Raw genomic sequence first — 16,023 nt, 5'->3', positions numbered from 1 at the left:
TATAAAACTTAAAGAACAGCATTAGAGATTTTGCATTAAGGAAAAACAGTTGTGCAGACAATTCAGTGTCAAATGTTTCTTCTTTTTTTTTCTGTAATCATTTAGGCTCTCTTAGGTGTCAGTGAATGTTTTCAGACCATAATGTAATCCAGATGGTGCTTTTTTTCCCCCTGTTACGCTTCTCTTATAGTTAGCTTTTTCTTATTATAGATAATAAGCCTTCCCTACATACTGGCATAATTTCCTTATGCTGATGGTTCATTAATCACAATGCTTTCTTCTTAACCCTTTGATAGCAGTAAGATTTCTTGTAAAATGCAGTTATGAGGACAAAATTCTACAATCCAGAAAAAGTCTAAACATAAGACTCAGAGGAGTGAAAGGACTTGTGCTTCCAGCATCATGTGCTGGATATAAGTCCCTTAATATCCTTTGAAGAAATATTGCTGACCTTTGTTGTATATCTGTAATTATTAGTGGAATTTCCATGCTTTAGTTGCAATTTGATTATTCCAATGATTTCAGACCAATGCGTATCTTCTTAGTACCTCTGTTTTCAGACATGTAAATCATTAGAATCGCTTGCAAATTGCTGGAGGGCACTGAGTTGTGCTGATGTCTGTTTCTGACCCTTCCTCTTCACAACCCTTACCCAGAATCACTTGGTATCACTGCTTTCAGGGTTGTGCAACAAAGCATAGAGACATAGCTACAGCCAGAGGACTTTGCAAGGTGGGTTAAAGATGAGCCTTTGCAATGTTGTGGATGAAGAGTGCTCACATATGTTGTTTGACTGCTGGTGCAGAAGGATGTGATGGTAGTTCATGATAAAGTTGAAAAGCTAACAGTAGCTTCCTTGATGTTGAGACTGGGCGATCTTGGACTGCTGCAGTCACTTGTGCCAATTCAGCTGCCTCCGTTCGCTAAGGTGATAATCTACATTGGTTGGCCGCCTTGTTTGTTTGAGTACTTAAATTATTAATTTATTGGTTATGGACTGTATGTCCTTCCCACTTAACAGAGTAAACACTGCCATTATTCACCATGTAGTCACTATTGCTAACTATTTGTTATGAAGGAGTCACTATTGTGAACTACTTGTTATGAAGTGTGCACCAGTTATTTTGAACTGGAAGTAGTAGCACATATGTAAAAACACTGTAGAAGGCACTGAATTTATACTGTAGGAATGCATTTTGGTTCAGAGTCTGTAGAAAGTAGTTGTTAGTCTGCATGATAGGTGGATCTCTGTGAACACTGCAGTAAAAATTCTTTCAAACATGATTGCTTTTATAAGCTTAGAAGTATCCTTGAGAGGAAGTTTTGTGGTACATGGTACATCAGTACACTTCAGCCTGTGTTTATGCGCTTAGTCTTAAGCCTTGCATTTAATGTAACTTTATATTTTGATAATAGCAATTAGTTCAGTGAGAAATACGTGTATTTGTTATTACTACTGTCTCTGAAAGCTGCATGGAAAAGATGATGACATTGACATGAAAAGCAGAAGTTGTATCTGCAAAGCTGTCTCTTTTTTACCTCATGAAGTACTGTAGGAGACTTCTGTGTTTTGAGGAAAGTTCTGCTTTGCTGGTGGTAACTATTTCCCCTTTCCTTTTCATACCACCTTCCATGTTCATGGAGATCAGCTGATGGTTTCCAAGGAGCAAAAATATGTTGTTAAGTTTGGCTGAATGTGTTAAAATCAGAAGGAATACTTAAACTACTTATTCATACATTGTTGTATATTTTTGATTTACATCAATCCTAGGTGTGCGCTCTCTCTGCTAAAAATACTGTGGTATGTGATGAGCTTTCTCTAAGCCACTTCCACAGTGAATTGACTGAATTCTGAACTGTGTCTGATACTGGTTTCACTTCATTTTCTACCTTCTCTATTATTGTTGGTGGACTAAATGCTGAAATTGTTTCTCTGATTTATCTGACTTTCTTAGGTGACTGCTCTGGAGATTTTTGACTGGGCACAGTTAATAATTGTTCCGCAATAACAGCAAGTTTTTCATGTTTATATTTTTTACCAGCAACTTCTCTTTCATGACTGTGTTGGTACTATAGGACTGCTACTTAAACAGATACCCCATTTTCTTTGTTAATTAAGTAACCTCTTCCCCTGTAATCTGTACTTAGCTCAACGGCTTTTCAAATTTTAGAAAACAATGAGAGCAGCAACTCTTGGTAGTTCTGATACAGTTTTTCTAATGTGATGAATTGATGGGAAGATCCTTAGAATACAAGATGGTCTTTTTCACGTAGTTTATGTAATTCATATGTCACAACAGTTGATTGACAGGCACGTCATATCTCTGTGAAAAAATACAGATAAGTTTAAATTACCTTTGAAGTTCAGTACACTACTATATTTTCTCTTTCCTCCTCTGGTATTGATTCATTGATATACAGCAGAGTTGCCCTTTTCTTATTTAGAAGTAATAATATTTTCACTTTACAGTATGCTGTTTCCTGTACATATCATAATTCTTTAGGTAACAAAAAATAATTTGGTGAGACTTCCATTTATCCTTTTGCATAGTACCGTAATGCAAATCCTGCTGTTCTTCGGGGAAAATAAAAACACAGTAATATGCATGTATGTGTGCATCTCTTGTGTTGGGAAGGACCATAAATCTTTTATAAATCATAGTGCTAACCTCTGCTGCTCTGTGAATAATAGTACTAAAGGAATGGCGTAACATACACTGTCAGACTCTTTTCCACTCAGTTCAAACTTTTGCATTTTCTCTTATATATGGCTACACCAATACCGGAGGATGTCGGGGTGATGTGTTGCTTGGAAACCATTGGTTGAGAACCACCCATGTAGGACACCCATTCTGAAAAGTCTTCAGAAAATATTTGGAAGTATTGAATTAGGCACACTCATTTTGCTTTAAAAATTTGAGGCCTTTATGCAAATTATTGTTTTTTCTTGATGGAAGAGAGGCTGAGTGTTTCTACTAGCCAGGCACATGTGGTGGTTAATAAGACTTTCGAAGTCATGAAATAGAGGCTTTTTAAAAAGGGGCCTCAGTCAGATGGAATATTTTAGTGTCTCCTACTCTGCTGCTGAATGGCTAAGTCTGTATGGCAGATCCTGAGAATATCTCAGATCCTGGGTCTGTGTGTGTACATTGACTGCATCCTCACTTCCTGTTAAGATAGGAATGCTAGAATGGAACTGTTTATAAAAGCACAATTGAAAGATGCAAATAAAAAGAATTGAAATTAAATATTCCATCATTATATGAAATGCTTTGGGATTTTTCCTATATAAAATAATCAAAATGAATGTTTCTTTATATTTTGATAAGTGTTTTCATAGAAGTTCAGTAGAACATTTTAACTTTTCCTAATTAGCAAAAAATTTTCATTACAGAAAATGAACCCCTTACTCTTCGTCTCCCACTAAAGAAATGTATGTAGAAGAGTTTGCTTGTTATTTTAACACTTAAAGCAGTTTTTTATTACATACATGCATATGGGTGGACATATGCCACAGAACCTCACAAAAGCAAGCCAGACTGACTAAAAAAAACCCAGGATTTATTTTACAAGATGGTAACAAAATCAAACTAAGTTTTACTCTTAACCGACACCGCTTTCAAGACTCCAAACATTAACAATCCAACAGGTTCCGAATGTCATTCGAGAGTTAATGCTACACAACTGACTTAAGAATGCTTAAGGGTTATGGCTCATGACCCAAAGTGTGCAGTCTCTCACCTAGTAAGGGGGCGCTCTAAACATCGAAGAATTTGGGTGGCGTCCTGACCCAAGGGGAGGGTCCCTGACTACAGACCTGCTGCTCCAAGGAGGACCATCTCACAATGGCTCTCCAGCGGGGCTCAGTTTTTACCCTATTCGAATCTGATCTGTGGTCAAATATGGTCAGGTATCTCCCCCTATTGGCTGAGGACCCCAATTTCCTCACCTTTTGACCAAAATATTTATGTGCTGATCACCAGCGTGTGGGTGTGACAAGAACTGTGGCAGGAAGTTTTTGCGGGCTTTTGTCAGGTCTTTGTCAAGGCAGGTGCATGTGACACAACATACACCCTTAAAGTTTTCAGTTTTGCAATTGTTTCTTAGAAGCTACCCTCTCAGGGGTAAAAATAAGACGTTATTTTATTAAGTTTAAATAATAAAATCAGAACAGGGCCATGCTTTGAGGTAATGCAACAGTTTAATTACCTGTTTAACTTATTCTGCCTCAACTCATAGGTTTTTTTTATGCATGTTCCTTAGCTCTGTGATTTCCTGGGGGTGATCTTTTTGATACATGTGTGTAAAGGAGGGAAGTTCAATATACCCCAGCTCCTTATAGAAGTGTGGAGAGGTAGGGAATAAAAAAGAAGGAAAGCCTTTTCCAGGACTGAAAGTTGTCTCTCAATCTGTTTCCTGCTTAACTGTGATTTGGACTTAGGAACGCACAGTGCAGGAGCAAGATTGAAGGAGAGTCATTTAGATGTTGGTCAGGTCCTTTCAAAGGCCCATGACAGTGTTTGTGGATCTTTTTTCACTTATTGTGACACTGCTAGTACAAATGTAGCTGGGGAAAAAAAAAGGTGCTGTAACAATAGGCCACCACGACAGCTTTATGTGGTGGAACGTGCCTTGATGTCTTATTTTAAGTAATTCTTATTTTTTCTGAACATCTGCTACGTTGCTCTAGTACAATAACATCAGTTTTCTGTTTCTTTCCTGCATTCAAAATATTTTTATACTTTCCAGAACGCTCTACATCCATGGCCATACAAAGCTGGATTTCATGGTCTGGTATACTGCAATTGAAAAAGCAGCAGGTACAGATGGCAATGCATTACAAGATCAGCAGCTCAGCAAAAATGATGTTCCTATTATAGTGAACAGCTGTATAGCATTTGTTACACAGTATGGTAAGTATAGTGGATTTTATTCAACCTAAGATCATTTATATACTACCGAAGCCCCCACACCAGATCTTATTGAATGTGTTACCTAAAGTAAAACCGTAGCCCTCGGTAGCCTCACTGCTCTTTGATGCGATGATGGAGTACACTGCCACACATCTGAGAATGAGCAGTTTGGGAAAATGCAACTTGGTACATGCCCTTTTATAGACACCTTATGATTTTAAAAACTGCCTTGTTTGCCTGAGGTAGCTCAGCCTTGGGGTCCAGTGCCTGAGTGCAGAACACCTTAGCCCTGAAAATAAGCTATGTGAACCAGGAAAGGCTATGGCCTGGACTGGTGACCACATCTTCTGGGAAACTATTAACTGTGGAGCCAAGTTGTCTTAAGGCCGCTGTTTTTTCAGCGTAATAGAGTAAGGGCATATAGTCAGTTACTGTTTGTTTAAGTAAATTTTGCCGGCGTAACTTTCCATAGCATTAGATGATATGCAGATGATGTCTGTGTCCTTTTTATTACTGCAAATTCATCAGTTTTCTTGTGAAATGCTAAATACATATCAACCCTGTACAAATCTGTCTTCAGGATAAATGTGTCTGTAACCTCTGTCAGTATGAGAGACCCTGATTTATATTTCAGTGATTGAAGTTTAACTAAATAACTTTTGAATATGGCAACACTGCATTATGGTAAATAGTTGTGTCTGGGTTACAACTGTTGCCCAAAACCAAGCAAAAAAAAAAAGTTTGCTAATTTTTTTTAAAACTATTAGCAATATTCTAAGTATATTTCGCACTGTTTCATGCACTAAAAAGTTGTTAAAGCAGGGTTATTATATCCACCACTCAGAATAACCACTCGTGTGTGTTTTAAATTAAAATTCAATTTCTTAATGTCTTTTTAGTAAGTTAGATCTTTATTGAAAAATATGTTTTTTCACGATCAGCATTACTGGGTGTTAAAATACTCATTGGAAAGCTAAAGGAATTATTTGTATGCATTATGTGTATGCATACATGTTTTTCTGTCATCGTGGTAAAGGTTCTGTCTTTAGTTGTGGTCTGCAGATGACAGACACTATCTGGTCCCACAGCTGTTCCTGACAGTAGCTGCTCAAGGGCAGTATCAAACAGTAGCGCTTGTTGGCATTACAGGAAAGGCGAATTACAAGAACGTAAGACACAATTTCATAGGTTTTGACAGAGTACTTACCCTGACAGGTACATAAGAACGGCATGGTTTTGTATAAAACACAGTTCTCTTTCAAGAAATGTGGGGAATGCAGGAAACACCTCTACAAAGAAAAACAATGGGACTGCACAACTATGCCAGATTTCCACAAGTTTAAAAAAAATAATAATAAAATAAATGTTTTGGCTACTCTCATATGCAGTAATTGAAGGTAGTCTTGACTGTGTTTTACACTATGAATTTTCTTTTAAGTTGGCTTTGGGCTTTGGTGTTTTTAGTTATTAAATACAAGAACAGTGGCTTCCTCATGTCTTCCTGGACGTGAGAAAAATCAGAAAAAAGGAATGTTATTTACTAATATTGAGGCTTTTATAGTGAAAATTTTCAGGTTGGATGAATACAGTAATACTTTACTGAAGTCCTAAGTTGGGTTGATCAGAAGGGTAATAAAATAGTGGGAGTTTTGTCCATTAAAGCAGTTGTTTTATGTGTAATACAATACCGTTCACCAAACTTCTTTCCTTTACTGTGCCTTTTGAAACTATTGTTTTAGGAAGTCCTGAAGAGATTTGGGGATTTGAATTGCCTGTAAGGTATTCCAGAAATTGCGATCCCAGGCTTGCGTAGTATTATGATGTGTATTTTTGCAAAGAGGTCTGGTTGGGTGTAAGCAGCCTTGGCAGTGTTTTTACTCATAAAGTGAGTATGTGCAAAAGGTCACAGAGATTTTAGTAGGAAATATGATATGTTTGACAGCCAGATAAGCTTTTCATATAATAATGTTTGGAACTGTTAAAAGAATACTTGATTTTACATTTATTTATTTTTCTGTCCTCTGTTTCTGTAACTTAGGTTTAGGTAGCAAGCAGATCTACCTTAAGAATGGTGATTCTTCCAATGTGGCTGAACTGCTGGAAAGCTTCAAAAAAGATGCAAGGAGTGTTAAACTAAGAGCAGGAAAACATCAGCTTGAAGATGTGACTGATGTATTGAAAAGCTTTCTTTCTCAAATAGATGATGCACTTCTCGCTAAAGAACTTTATCCGTTCTGGATCTCTGCTTTAGGTAATGTGTTCAATAACACTCAATACAAGAAAGGTTGTATGTACTTTTTCAGTATCAAATTTGAGGAGGTTGTTAATCACTTTCCCTGAGTTGACCTATGTTATCTGATAATCAGCAAAACAATTGTAGTGAGGAAAATAATGTTTAGAGCTTGGCTGCAGTAGACTTATGTTAATCAGAGATTATTTTATTGCCTTTAAGTGAACCAGAATAATAATAGCAAATAGTGATGTTTCCTTGACAATATATCTGTAAACAGTAGACCAATATTGTGCTGTGTCGTAGTTGGATCAGCCAAGGAAAGAAGTGATTAATATTTTATGGAAGCATTGATGGTAGAATTCGAGAAATAGACAAATTAGAAAACAGCGTGTGCTCTGTCTTCTGACCATATGTAGAAGTTTAGTTCAAAAGTGGCAAAATGTTGACACTATCATCTGCGTTAAATGATAGACTGTTAAATGACAGTCTTGCTAATTAAATTGTTCAAATATCCTTTATGAACATTCACACAAAGTTATGTATATTAACAGTGTAAATGTGTTAACAACTGTTACTTCTTTTTTGTTTCCTTAGAAATATTAATTTAATTTGAAAGAAAATTTAAGTAACTTCAACCCAAACTGTAACTCATGATGTATTTAAAACATGATGTGTGTCTCTGTATGGTTGAAAACAGAACCATGAGATTACTAATACATTAATTAGTTACTCATTACATAAATTGTGATGATTTTTATAGTGTTCTTACAAAACAGCTATATTTCTATTTGTTTTGGTGTTGCAGTATTTACAGACTGCAGGAAACAAACTCTTTCCCTCCTAAACTGTGCAATAAAATTGCAGATGATGCATAGGTAAAACTAAGATAAAACATTTTCTTCCTTAATGCATTGAAGTCATATAGGCCTATTTACTGTGTGGCAAGCTTTGTCTTTAAAAAAAGATATTAAAAACATATTCCTCTCTGATTTTGCTTAAATTCAAACATATGGATGTTGCTTTAATATGAGCCACTAGAAGTCTGGGAAATTCAAGTACAAATATTACACATTTTTGACCTTTAACCTCTATTTGAACAAACTAGAGGAAAGAATATTAAGAATTTATTCACTTACCACAGGATTGCTCTCATATTATCAGAAATCAGAAAAAAAATTATCGCTCTTTTGTGAAAATGCATAATGGTATTACAATGGTTTAACTTCCTGATTTGTACATGGGGCTAAAATTCTGCTTCAGATTTACCGCAGAGAATCCTGTCCTGTTATGGTTAAGTGACAATGAAAGTACTTGTGGGAAGCCAAAACCGCTTAGGAAGATAGAGTAGGCAACCTTTAAACTGTTTTTTTTTGTTGTTTATTTTTCTTCTAATTACCGAAGAAATCAAAACATAACGCAAGTAGTTACTGGAGAGCACTAGCAATCAGCTGGAAGAGATGAGAGTTCTTCTGTGATTTTTCTTTTCAGAAGCTTGAGAGAAGCAAGGAACTGAGAAGAAAAAGCTAAATAAATAAATTAAATGTACATTAACTTCGCTCGTGCCTCGAGCAGGATTATGGTCTGTAGTATCCATGCAGCCCAGAGAGGCAGACTTAACTTGAAGGTAGAGAGCTGTGGCTTTGTCTCCTCAGACACTGTAATTCCCAAGACTGGAATTCCTATCGTTGGCCCTGCCGCTGTTCAGCTATGTAACTTTGTACAACTTATTCACCACCCCTTCCCCTTTGCTCTTATCTTATTAGTGTCATATATTTGGATTTTTAAACTACTTTGGGCCTTGAGGCACTTTTCCAATAAAAAATAAAAAAAGTTGCCAAGGTCTTTTTCCTTTCTCATCTTTGGGAACTCTTAGAAGTACTTTTGCACTTGTGCACACAGAGATGCACTCACATATGTACATGCACAAACTATAGATTAAATATCCTCTGAGAGGAAGAGCTATCCTGGGATTTAGTCTTAAACTGTAGCAAATGGTGCTTGAATATAGAACTGGTCCTCTTTATTGTTAATACTGTTTCCTTGAACTGGTCTACACTAATAGACTTTGTTAATAGTAAATTGTCAGTATTGCCTTTATGAAGAAGAGATTGATTGAGCAAACTGTAATTTTAAATTACTAGATGATGCCAATGTATTTAATGAGAACGGCTGTTGGTTTTTTGTATGTGTTGTTATTAATGCTCAATGATTATTATCTTCTGGCAGATACACAAAATGAAAAGGAACGTGTGAGGAAGTATGGAGCTTTTATTCGGACGCTTCCACCAGTCAATAGGGCAACTTTGGCTGCTTTAATTGAACATCTTTACAGGTCAATGCAAATGATGCACTGTAGCAGAGAAATTCTTGTAATGTGTTCTCGGTATAACTCTAACCATAAATGAAATAGGGCTAGTTTCATTTAACTGTAAGCATCAAAAGCCTACTTTAGTTGTGACAATTATATTTTATTCCCTTTAATTTATAATGTGTTTTTTCTTTGGTTGTATTTTTAGCAGTAGGTATCTATAAATATCAGTGGGATAAAACAGCCTTACAGTGAGAGGGGACTGCCAGTCTATATGTCCAAGGAGGGTAATTTTTCATGTAGCTTCTCTATACAAACTCATTTTACCCCAGTCTGCTAGTCTTCTAGAGGGTTGTTGCAAGTAGTTCTTGAAATTAAAAGATTTTTTCAGGGAAAATGCCGTTCTCCTCAATTTGTATTGCACATAATAACTTTCAGAATTAGCTACCCTTTCTGTTTTTCATCAGTGCTTCACTTTGCAACTGAGGTAGCAGTACACAGTATCCAAAATATAAACTTGTTTAAGCAACAAAGGTCATGTCTTATTCCTAGATCAAATAAGTATAAAAAATGTGTGATGTACATCAAATATTAAAAATATATGACTTGGATGATTCTGCAGTGTCATAGTTAAACAGTAATGCCCTATATTATATTACTGTATTATCTATTGAACAAGTCAAATTATGTTCCTGGCAAATTGTAGTGGGTAGAGAATGTGTAGAATCTTTTCTTTACAGCATATTGTGCTCAGAAATTACATTACATGGCCAGGTATATAGCAGATGTCCTTTAAAACCTATTTATGCAATTATTAAATTGATTGGTGCCATTATTGGGATAAAGACTATAGTAAGTATTGTGGTTAATGATGGTTCTAAGCATATTCAGTTCAGATTTATTAACATGCTGTTTTATCTGTTCTGAAAGTAGTTTGAATTCATGTGTATAACAGCCAAAATTCTGTGATACTTTAAAGTGTTTGCTTCTAAAAGAGGACGTGTTATGTAAACAACAGAACTGATGCGGACACTTTACCATAAGTATAAAACTGAGAAGGATCTCATTTCTTTCCATAATTTAATTGGTCGTAGATCATGAGTTTGTAGGACATACTTCAATAACATAATATAGCAAAGCTGTATTTAGCGTTGGTGCAGTCCTATCTTGAGTACTGTGTGCAGTTCTGGGCCTCACAATTTAAGAAGGTTGTAAAGGTCCTTGAATGCGTCCACAGAAGGGCAACAAAGCTGGTGACAGGGCTGGAAGGAGTGTCCCACGAGGAGCAGCTGAAGGCTTTGGGCTTGTCTAGTTTGGAGTAAAGGAGGCTGAGGGGTGACCTCATTGGTCTCTATGGATTCCTGAGGAGGGGAAGTGGAGACAGAGGTTTCCCCCGTATCCAGGGATAGGACACATGGAGATGGTTCAAAGTTGCATCTGGAGAGGTTCAGGCTTGATATTAGGAAACATTTCTTTACTGAGAGGATGGCCAAACACCGGAACAGGCTTCTTAGAGGGGTGGTCGATGTCCCATGTCTGTCAGTGTTTGAGGACAACGCCCTTAATAATGTGCTTTAGCTTTTGGTGAGCCCTTAAAGTGATTGGGCAGTCAAACTAGACGATTCTTGTAGGTGCCTTCCAACTGAACTATTCTATTCTATTTTTATTCTAAATAATTTTGATATCATGATGCAGATAGCAAGTTTTCATTTCTGTAATAAGATGTAAGTAAAGAATATAACAAAATAACTATAAAAAAGAATAAATAATATTAAGTATTTTCATTGCATTTAATGTAGTTATTCCTTCTGAAATGCACTCCATATCCTGTAGAGGATCCTTAGGCAATTAAAGGAACAATGAAACCATCTAAATGTGTTTATTTTTCCTTCAACAGGGTGCAGAAGTGTTCTGAAATCAATCATATGAACCCTCACAATCTAGCCATGGTGTTTTCCTCATGCTTATTTCAAACTAAAGGCCAAACTAGTGAAGAAGTCAATGTAATTGAAGATCTAATTAAAAATTATGTGCAGCTTTTTGATGTAGGTATCTTTATATAAATTTAAAGTGTCTTAATTGCTCAGCTGTTAGACATGCTAAAATATACAAAATCTTTTTAACGATGATCTTGCTTTTAGATACTGTCTGAAAATTTGCAGGGCTTTTGAACTCTAATTCAGTTGACGTTTGTTCTTTGCTTTAAATTTTGTTTCCCAGTTAGCTTAGCCTGTGTAGGAAACACTGTATTTATAGTATTGCTGTGACCTACTCTTTTTCAAAATGGTGCACATTCTTCTTGCTGACACCAGCATACCAGTTGTAAGAAAATGTTAAGATTACGACTATTAAAAATAATACTTCTATTCAGATTTTATGGGCCTGATCAGAACTGAAGCGTGGAAGAATTCTGTGTGAATTCTGAAGAATTCTCTGGGCTGTGGTTATAATAAAGACTAGAGAAAGTGTTTGATTCCTTAGGCCTAGAAAGAATTATAAATCCAACTGGATAGAAAAGATACTACTTAGTGCAGCATTTCATATTAGCCATTTTGGTTTAGAGTTTACTGTGCCACTGTATTATTGCTTGGCAGTTTTTCGTGGAGTCCTCTCTCTTCTAATGTGTATTTGGTAAAGATTATGCTAATGAGTCCCATCAATGAAGTGCTGTTTCTGACTGGTAGAATATTTTGCATAGCTGTTTCTATAAGAACATGATTAACAGTATTGTTAATTGTAACAATATTTATTATTGTTGCATTATTATTACTTACTATTGTTAGATGTGAGCATGCCTCTATATTTATATTTGTATTTACCTTAGTTTATTATATTAAATAAGTCTTTGCTAGTTTATGTTGCAATTTTTATACTTGCTCCCTTATTAATTGATCGAAAATGATCCATTTCAAACAGATAAATGAAGACCAGGTCAAACAAATGGATATAGAGAACAGCTTTATTACCAGGTGGAAAGACACTCAGGTAAGTGGCAAATATCAACTGGTATGAAAACAATTTTAATAAAGACTATTTTGTTCTTTATAGGTTTTCATACATAGATTTCTAAACGTAAGTTTCTAAGTTTGTATAGTGGCCAGTGTTGTTAACTACAGAACTGAGAGACATAAAATGAAATAAAAAGAGGATGCATAAAGTGATAAAGCAAAACAGTTCTGTGTAAAGCCTACTGTGGAATTATGTTCTGACCTGAGCACTGGGGTAGCTTGCAGATTGCCACATGCTTTTACTACACTTCATAAATTGTACTAGAAGGAAATGGTCAACATTTGCAAGTGTGAAAATGGTGACCTGTCTTGTTTTAATTTTAAACATGCATCTTAAAATACCTTCAAGTGTATATTAATACTTTTATTATTTCATGAGCTTTGGGTATACGTGGTCTCTCTTCATTAGAGTTTCACCATCCCTTTGAGTCTAAAGCATCTGAATCTTTAGCTGCAAACTATTTTGTGACAACTTCTAGAACCCCAAAGCACAATTATTTGGGGAAGCTTCAGACGCATACTAATAGTCAAACTGAACTTTGGGATACAACATAAGAAAATGGGAGATCTTATGCCACTTATAATCACATTGAGTTCCAATCTTACCTGTAACAACTTTGAATAACTTCAGAGCGGTAAGAAACAGCAAAGTGATAGCATATTTCACTGTCTCAATGGTATTTATGTACAATCCTAATTAAAGCAAAAATTGGTAAGTTTTGTAACACTACCAAGATGGTTGGATTAAGAGAGGTAAAAGGAAAAGTAGGGAGCTTAAAAGCTTTTTTAGAAACCTGAAGTAGTGGAGAAGCTTTCAGCGATTTTGGAGCTTATAGGGCTTTAGAAACTAACAGAAAGCTAGCAGAAAAAAACCTGTAATGCTTTGTCTGTTGGTTGCCTTCCCTTTTCCAGCAACAGTTTAGTGGTACCTTGTAAGCCATCATTAAGAAGAAAGGGTCTTGCAAGTACATGTTGAAATTGCATGTTCCGTGAATTGCTATCTGAAGTCCTATTTTTATCTCATATTCCCTTCTTGTCTGGGTCAGAATGGCATGAAGATTTCTGACCATCCTGACCTACTGTGAATGTGCATATACAAGGTGGAATGCCTATTTCTTCCTTTTGGTGCCTGTGGGGGAGTGACCAAGTCACTGGGAAAAAAAATTTAAAGTTTATTTCTAGTGTCTGTCTTGCAGAATGGAAACATCTGCTTTGGTAATGGCAACCTCCCACACACACACATTTGATATACGGAACTTATTTATTCTGGGGTCCTTAAGAAGGACATTATTGAGATTAGAGAATAGAATTTTGAAGCCTAAGATTGTGAAAATGCATAGACTTTTAAATACATTATTTTCTGTGGTTTTAGAACCAAAAATATGATTGCTACAACTTGTTACACTGTTAATAATTTCCAAGCAACTCTGGGAAGCTGTGATGGTTAAATGTTTGTTATATGTTCTGGAAAAATTAGGGAGATATGAGAGGAGTTTCATGAGCAGAGAAGGAGATAGTGGAGACATTTTGATTAGATAGGGAGAAAAAAGTTGAAAGGAAACTTAAAGGCTGTGGATGGATTTAATAACATAGTAGCAACTGATGGCTGGGTGGGTTTGTCTAAAACTAAAGCTGTGAGGAATATAGAGAAGACCAAATAAAGTGGTTTTGTTCTGTGTTTTTTCCATCTTAGATACCACTGCGAAATCACCTTTATGAGGTGTATTGCATTTAGAAGGCTGCTTATTGAAGAAAAAAGAGAGACTTGGTTTTGTGTTGTTTTTTTTTTTTCTTAAATTAAAAGTCTAGGCTTTCTAAAATTGGTAAGCTTTGTATTACAAAGCTTCCAGCACCTGAAAAGCTAGTCCTCCAAATTTTAAACTTTATAATCAAATTGGAACCTTCATGAATAATTGGGCCTGTTCATACTGGTTTCCCTGGGACTCTCCAGGTGGTTGGGAGATGGAGCTATAGGAAGATTGAACCAGGATTAAACCTCCTGACTATAGAGGACTATCAGTTTGGTTAAGCATGATTTCCCCCTTATAAGTCCATGCTGACTAATCCAAATCACCTTGTTCTCATTCGTGTGTTTGGAAATGCTTTCCAGGAAGATTTTCTCCGTTAACTTCCTAGAGACTGAGGTGACGTTGACCAGACTGCAGCTCTCTGCATCTTCCTTCTCGCCCTTCTTGAAGATGGGATCAATACTTGTGTTATTCTTGTGAGAGTGACTTTGCAGTTGTATCAGTGGGATTCCTTGGCACTTGTGGGTCCTAGTTGTCAGGCCTTATGGACTTGTGTACATCTAGTTTCTTTAAGTACTCCTTAACCTGATCTTCCTCCTCTGAGGGTAATCTTCCTTGCTCCAGACCTTCCCTCTGATTTCAGAGGCCTGGGATTCCTGAAGGTCAGTTGTGTCAGTAAAGACTGAGGTAAAGAAGACATTGAGTACCTTGGCCTCTTCTGTGTGATTTGTCACCTGGTCCCCTGCCCTATTCAGCAGCGGGCCCATGTTTTCCGTAGTCTCCCTTTTGTTGTTTATGTACTTGTAGAATCCTTTCCTGTTGCCCTTTGCAAGCTTCAAGTCGGGGTCAGCCTTGGTTTTTCTAACCTCATTCCTGCCCAATGGAACAGCAGCTCTGTGCTTTTCTTGGGTCACCTGTCCCTGCTTCCATCTCTTCTCCACTTCATTTTTACGTCTGAGTTCAGTCAGGAGCTCTTTGCTCATCCATCGAGGCCTCATAAATAGAAAGGTATTATTGCAGTGCTTTGTAGTACGTAAAATTTTGAAGGTAGCAGTGAAAGGGCTTCTCATTTTTCAGTGGTACCCAACTGTCAAATTTGTTCTCAGTCATTCTTAACACATTGTAGAAATGACTACTTTTTGTTTCAGAGAGAATGCTTTTACAAGTAGAACAGAAAATTGAAGAAAATGGCACTGCCTACTTCAGTTTAAAAGGAGAGAAAGTACTAAAAAGAAATGCACTAGGAATTGTATTTAAATGCGTACATTTGAAAATCTATTTTTTTCATCCCATGGGGAAAAAAGTTCTCCAAGGACTGTGGTAAATAAGTGCTAAATACTTAGATAGGATGTATGAGAGTGTCTCAGCTGGATATGGAGTCTGCCTACTGAGTCTCCTACATATGACATGTCACTGATACCAAATTTCACTGAATTGTGTTATCATAGAATCATGGAATCGCTAAGGTTGGAAGGGACCTTTAAGATCATCAAGTCCAACCATCAACCTACCCTGACAAAACCACCTCTAAACCATGTCCCTAAGTACCACATCTACCCTTTTTTTAAAACACCTCCAGGGATGGCGAATCCACCCCCTCCCTGGGCAGCCTATTCCAATGTCTAATAACCCTTTCAGTGGAAAAATGTTTCCTGCTATCCAATCTAAATCTCCCCTGACATAGCTTGAATCCATTTCCTCTTGTCCTATCACTTTTCAACAGGGAGAAGAGGTCAGCCCCCACCTCTCTACAACCTCCTTTCAGGTAGTTGTAGAGGGTGATAAGGTCTCCCCTCAGCCTCCTCTTCTCCAG

General features: G+C 36.6%; 1 protein-coding gene across 1 annotated transcript in view; it reads left to right on the top strand.

The window, feature by feature from the left end:
* Window positions 1–16,023, top strand: part of ARAP2 (ArfGAP with RhoGAP domain, ankyrin repeat and PH domain 2) — a 136,528-nt gene that overhangs the window by 77,517 nt on the left and 42,988 nt on the right. Inside the window, exons 19-23 of the mRNA XM_009886812.1 lie at window positions 4,750–4,913; window positions 6,952–7,164; window positions 9,373–9,478; window positions 11,352–11,499; window positions 12,371–12,439. Coding sequence (XP_009885114.1) covers window positions 4,750–4,913; window positions 6,952–7,164; window positions 9,373–9,478; window positions 11,352–11,499; window positions 12,371–12,439 — 700 coding nt within the window. The remainder of the gene's footprint in view (window positions 1–4,749; window positions 4,914–6,951; window positions 7,165–9,372; window positions 9,479–11,351; window positions 11,500–12,370; window positions 12,440–16,023) is intronic.

Source organism: Charadrius vociferus, unplaced genomic scaffold, assembly GCF_000708025.1.
Source record: "Charadrius vociferus isolate BGI_N301 unplaced genomic scaffold, ASM70802v2 scaffold186, whole genome shotgun sequence".
In the NCBI taxonomy this organism is placed as follows: domain Eukaryota; kingdom Metazoa; phylum Chordata; class Aves; order Charadriiformes; family Charadriidae; genus Charadrius; species Charadrius vociferus.
The sequence above is the reverse complement of the archived record's forward strand: the minus strand, read 5'-3'. Positions and strand labels throughout refer to the sequence as shown.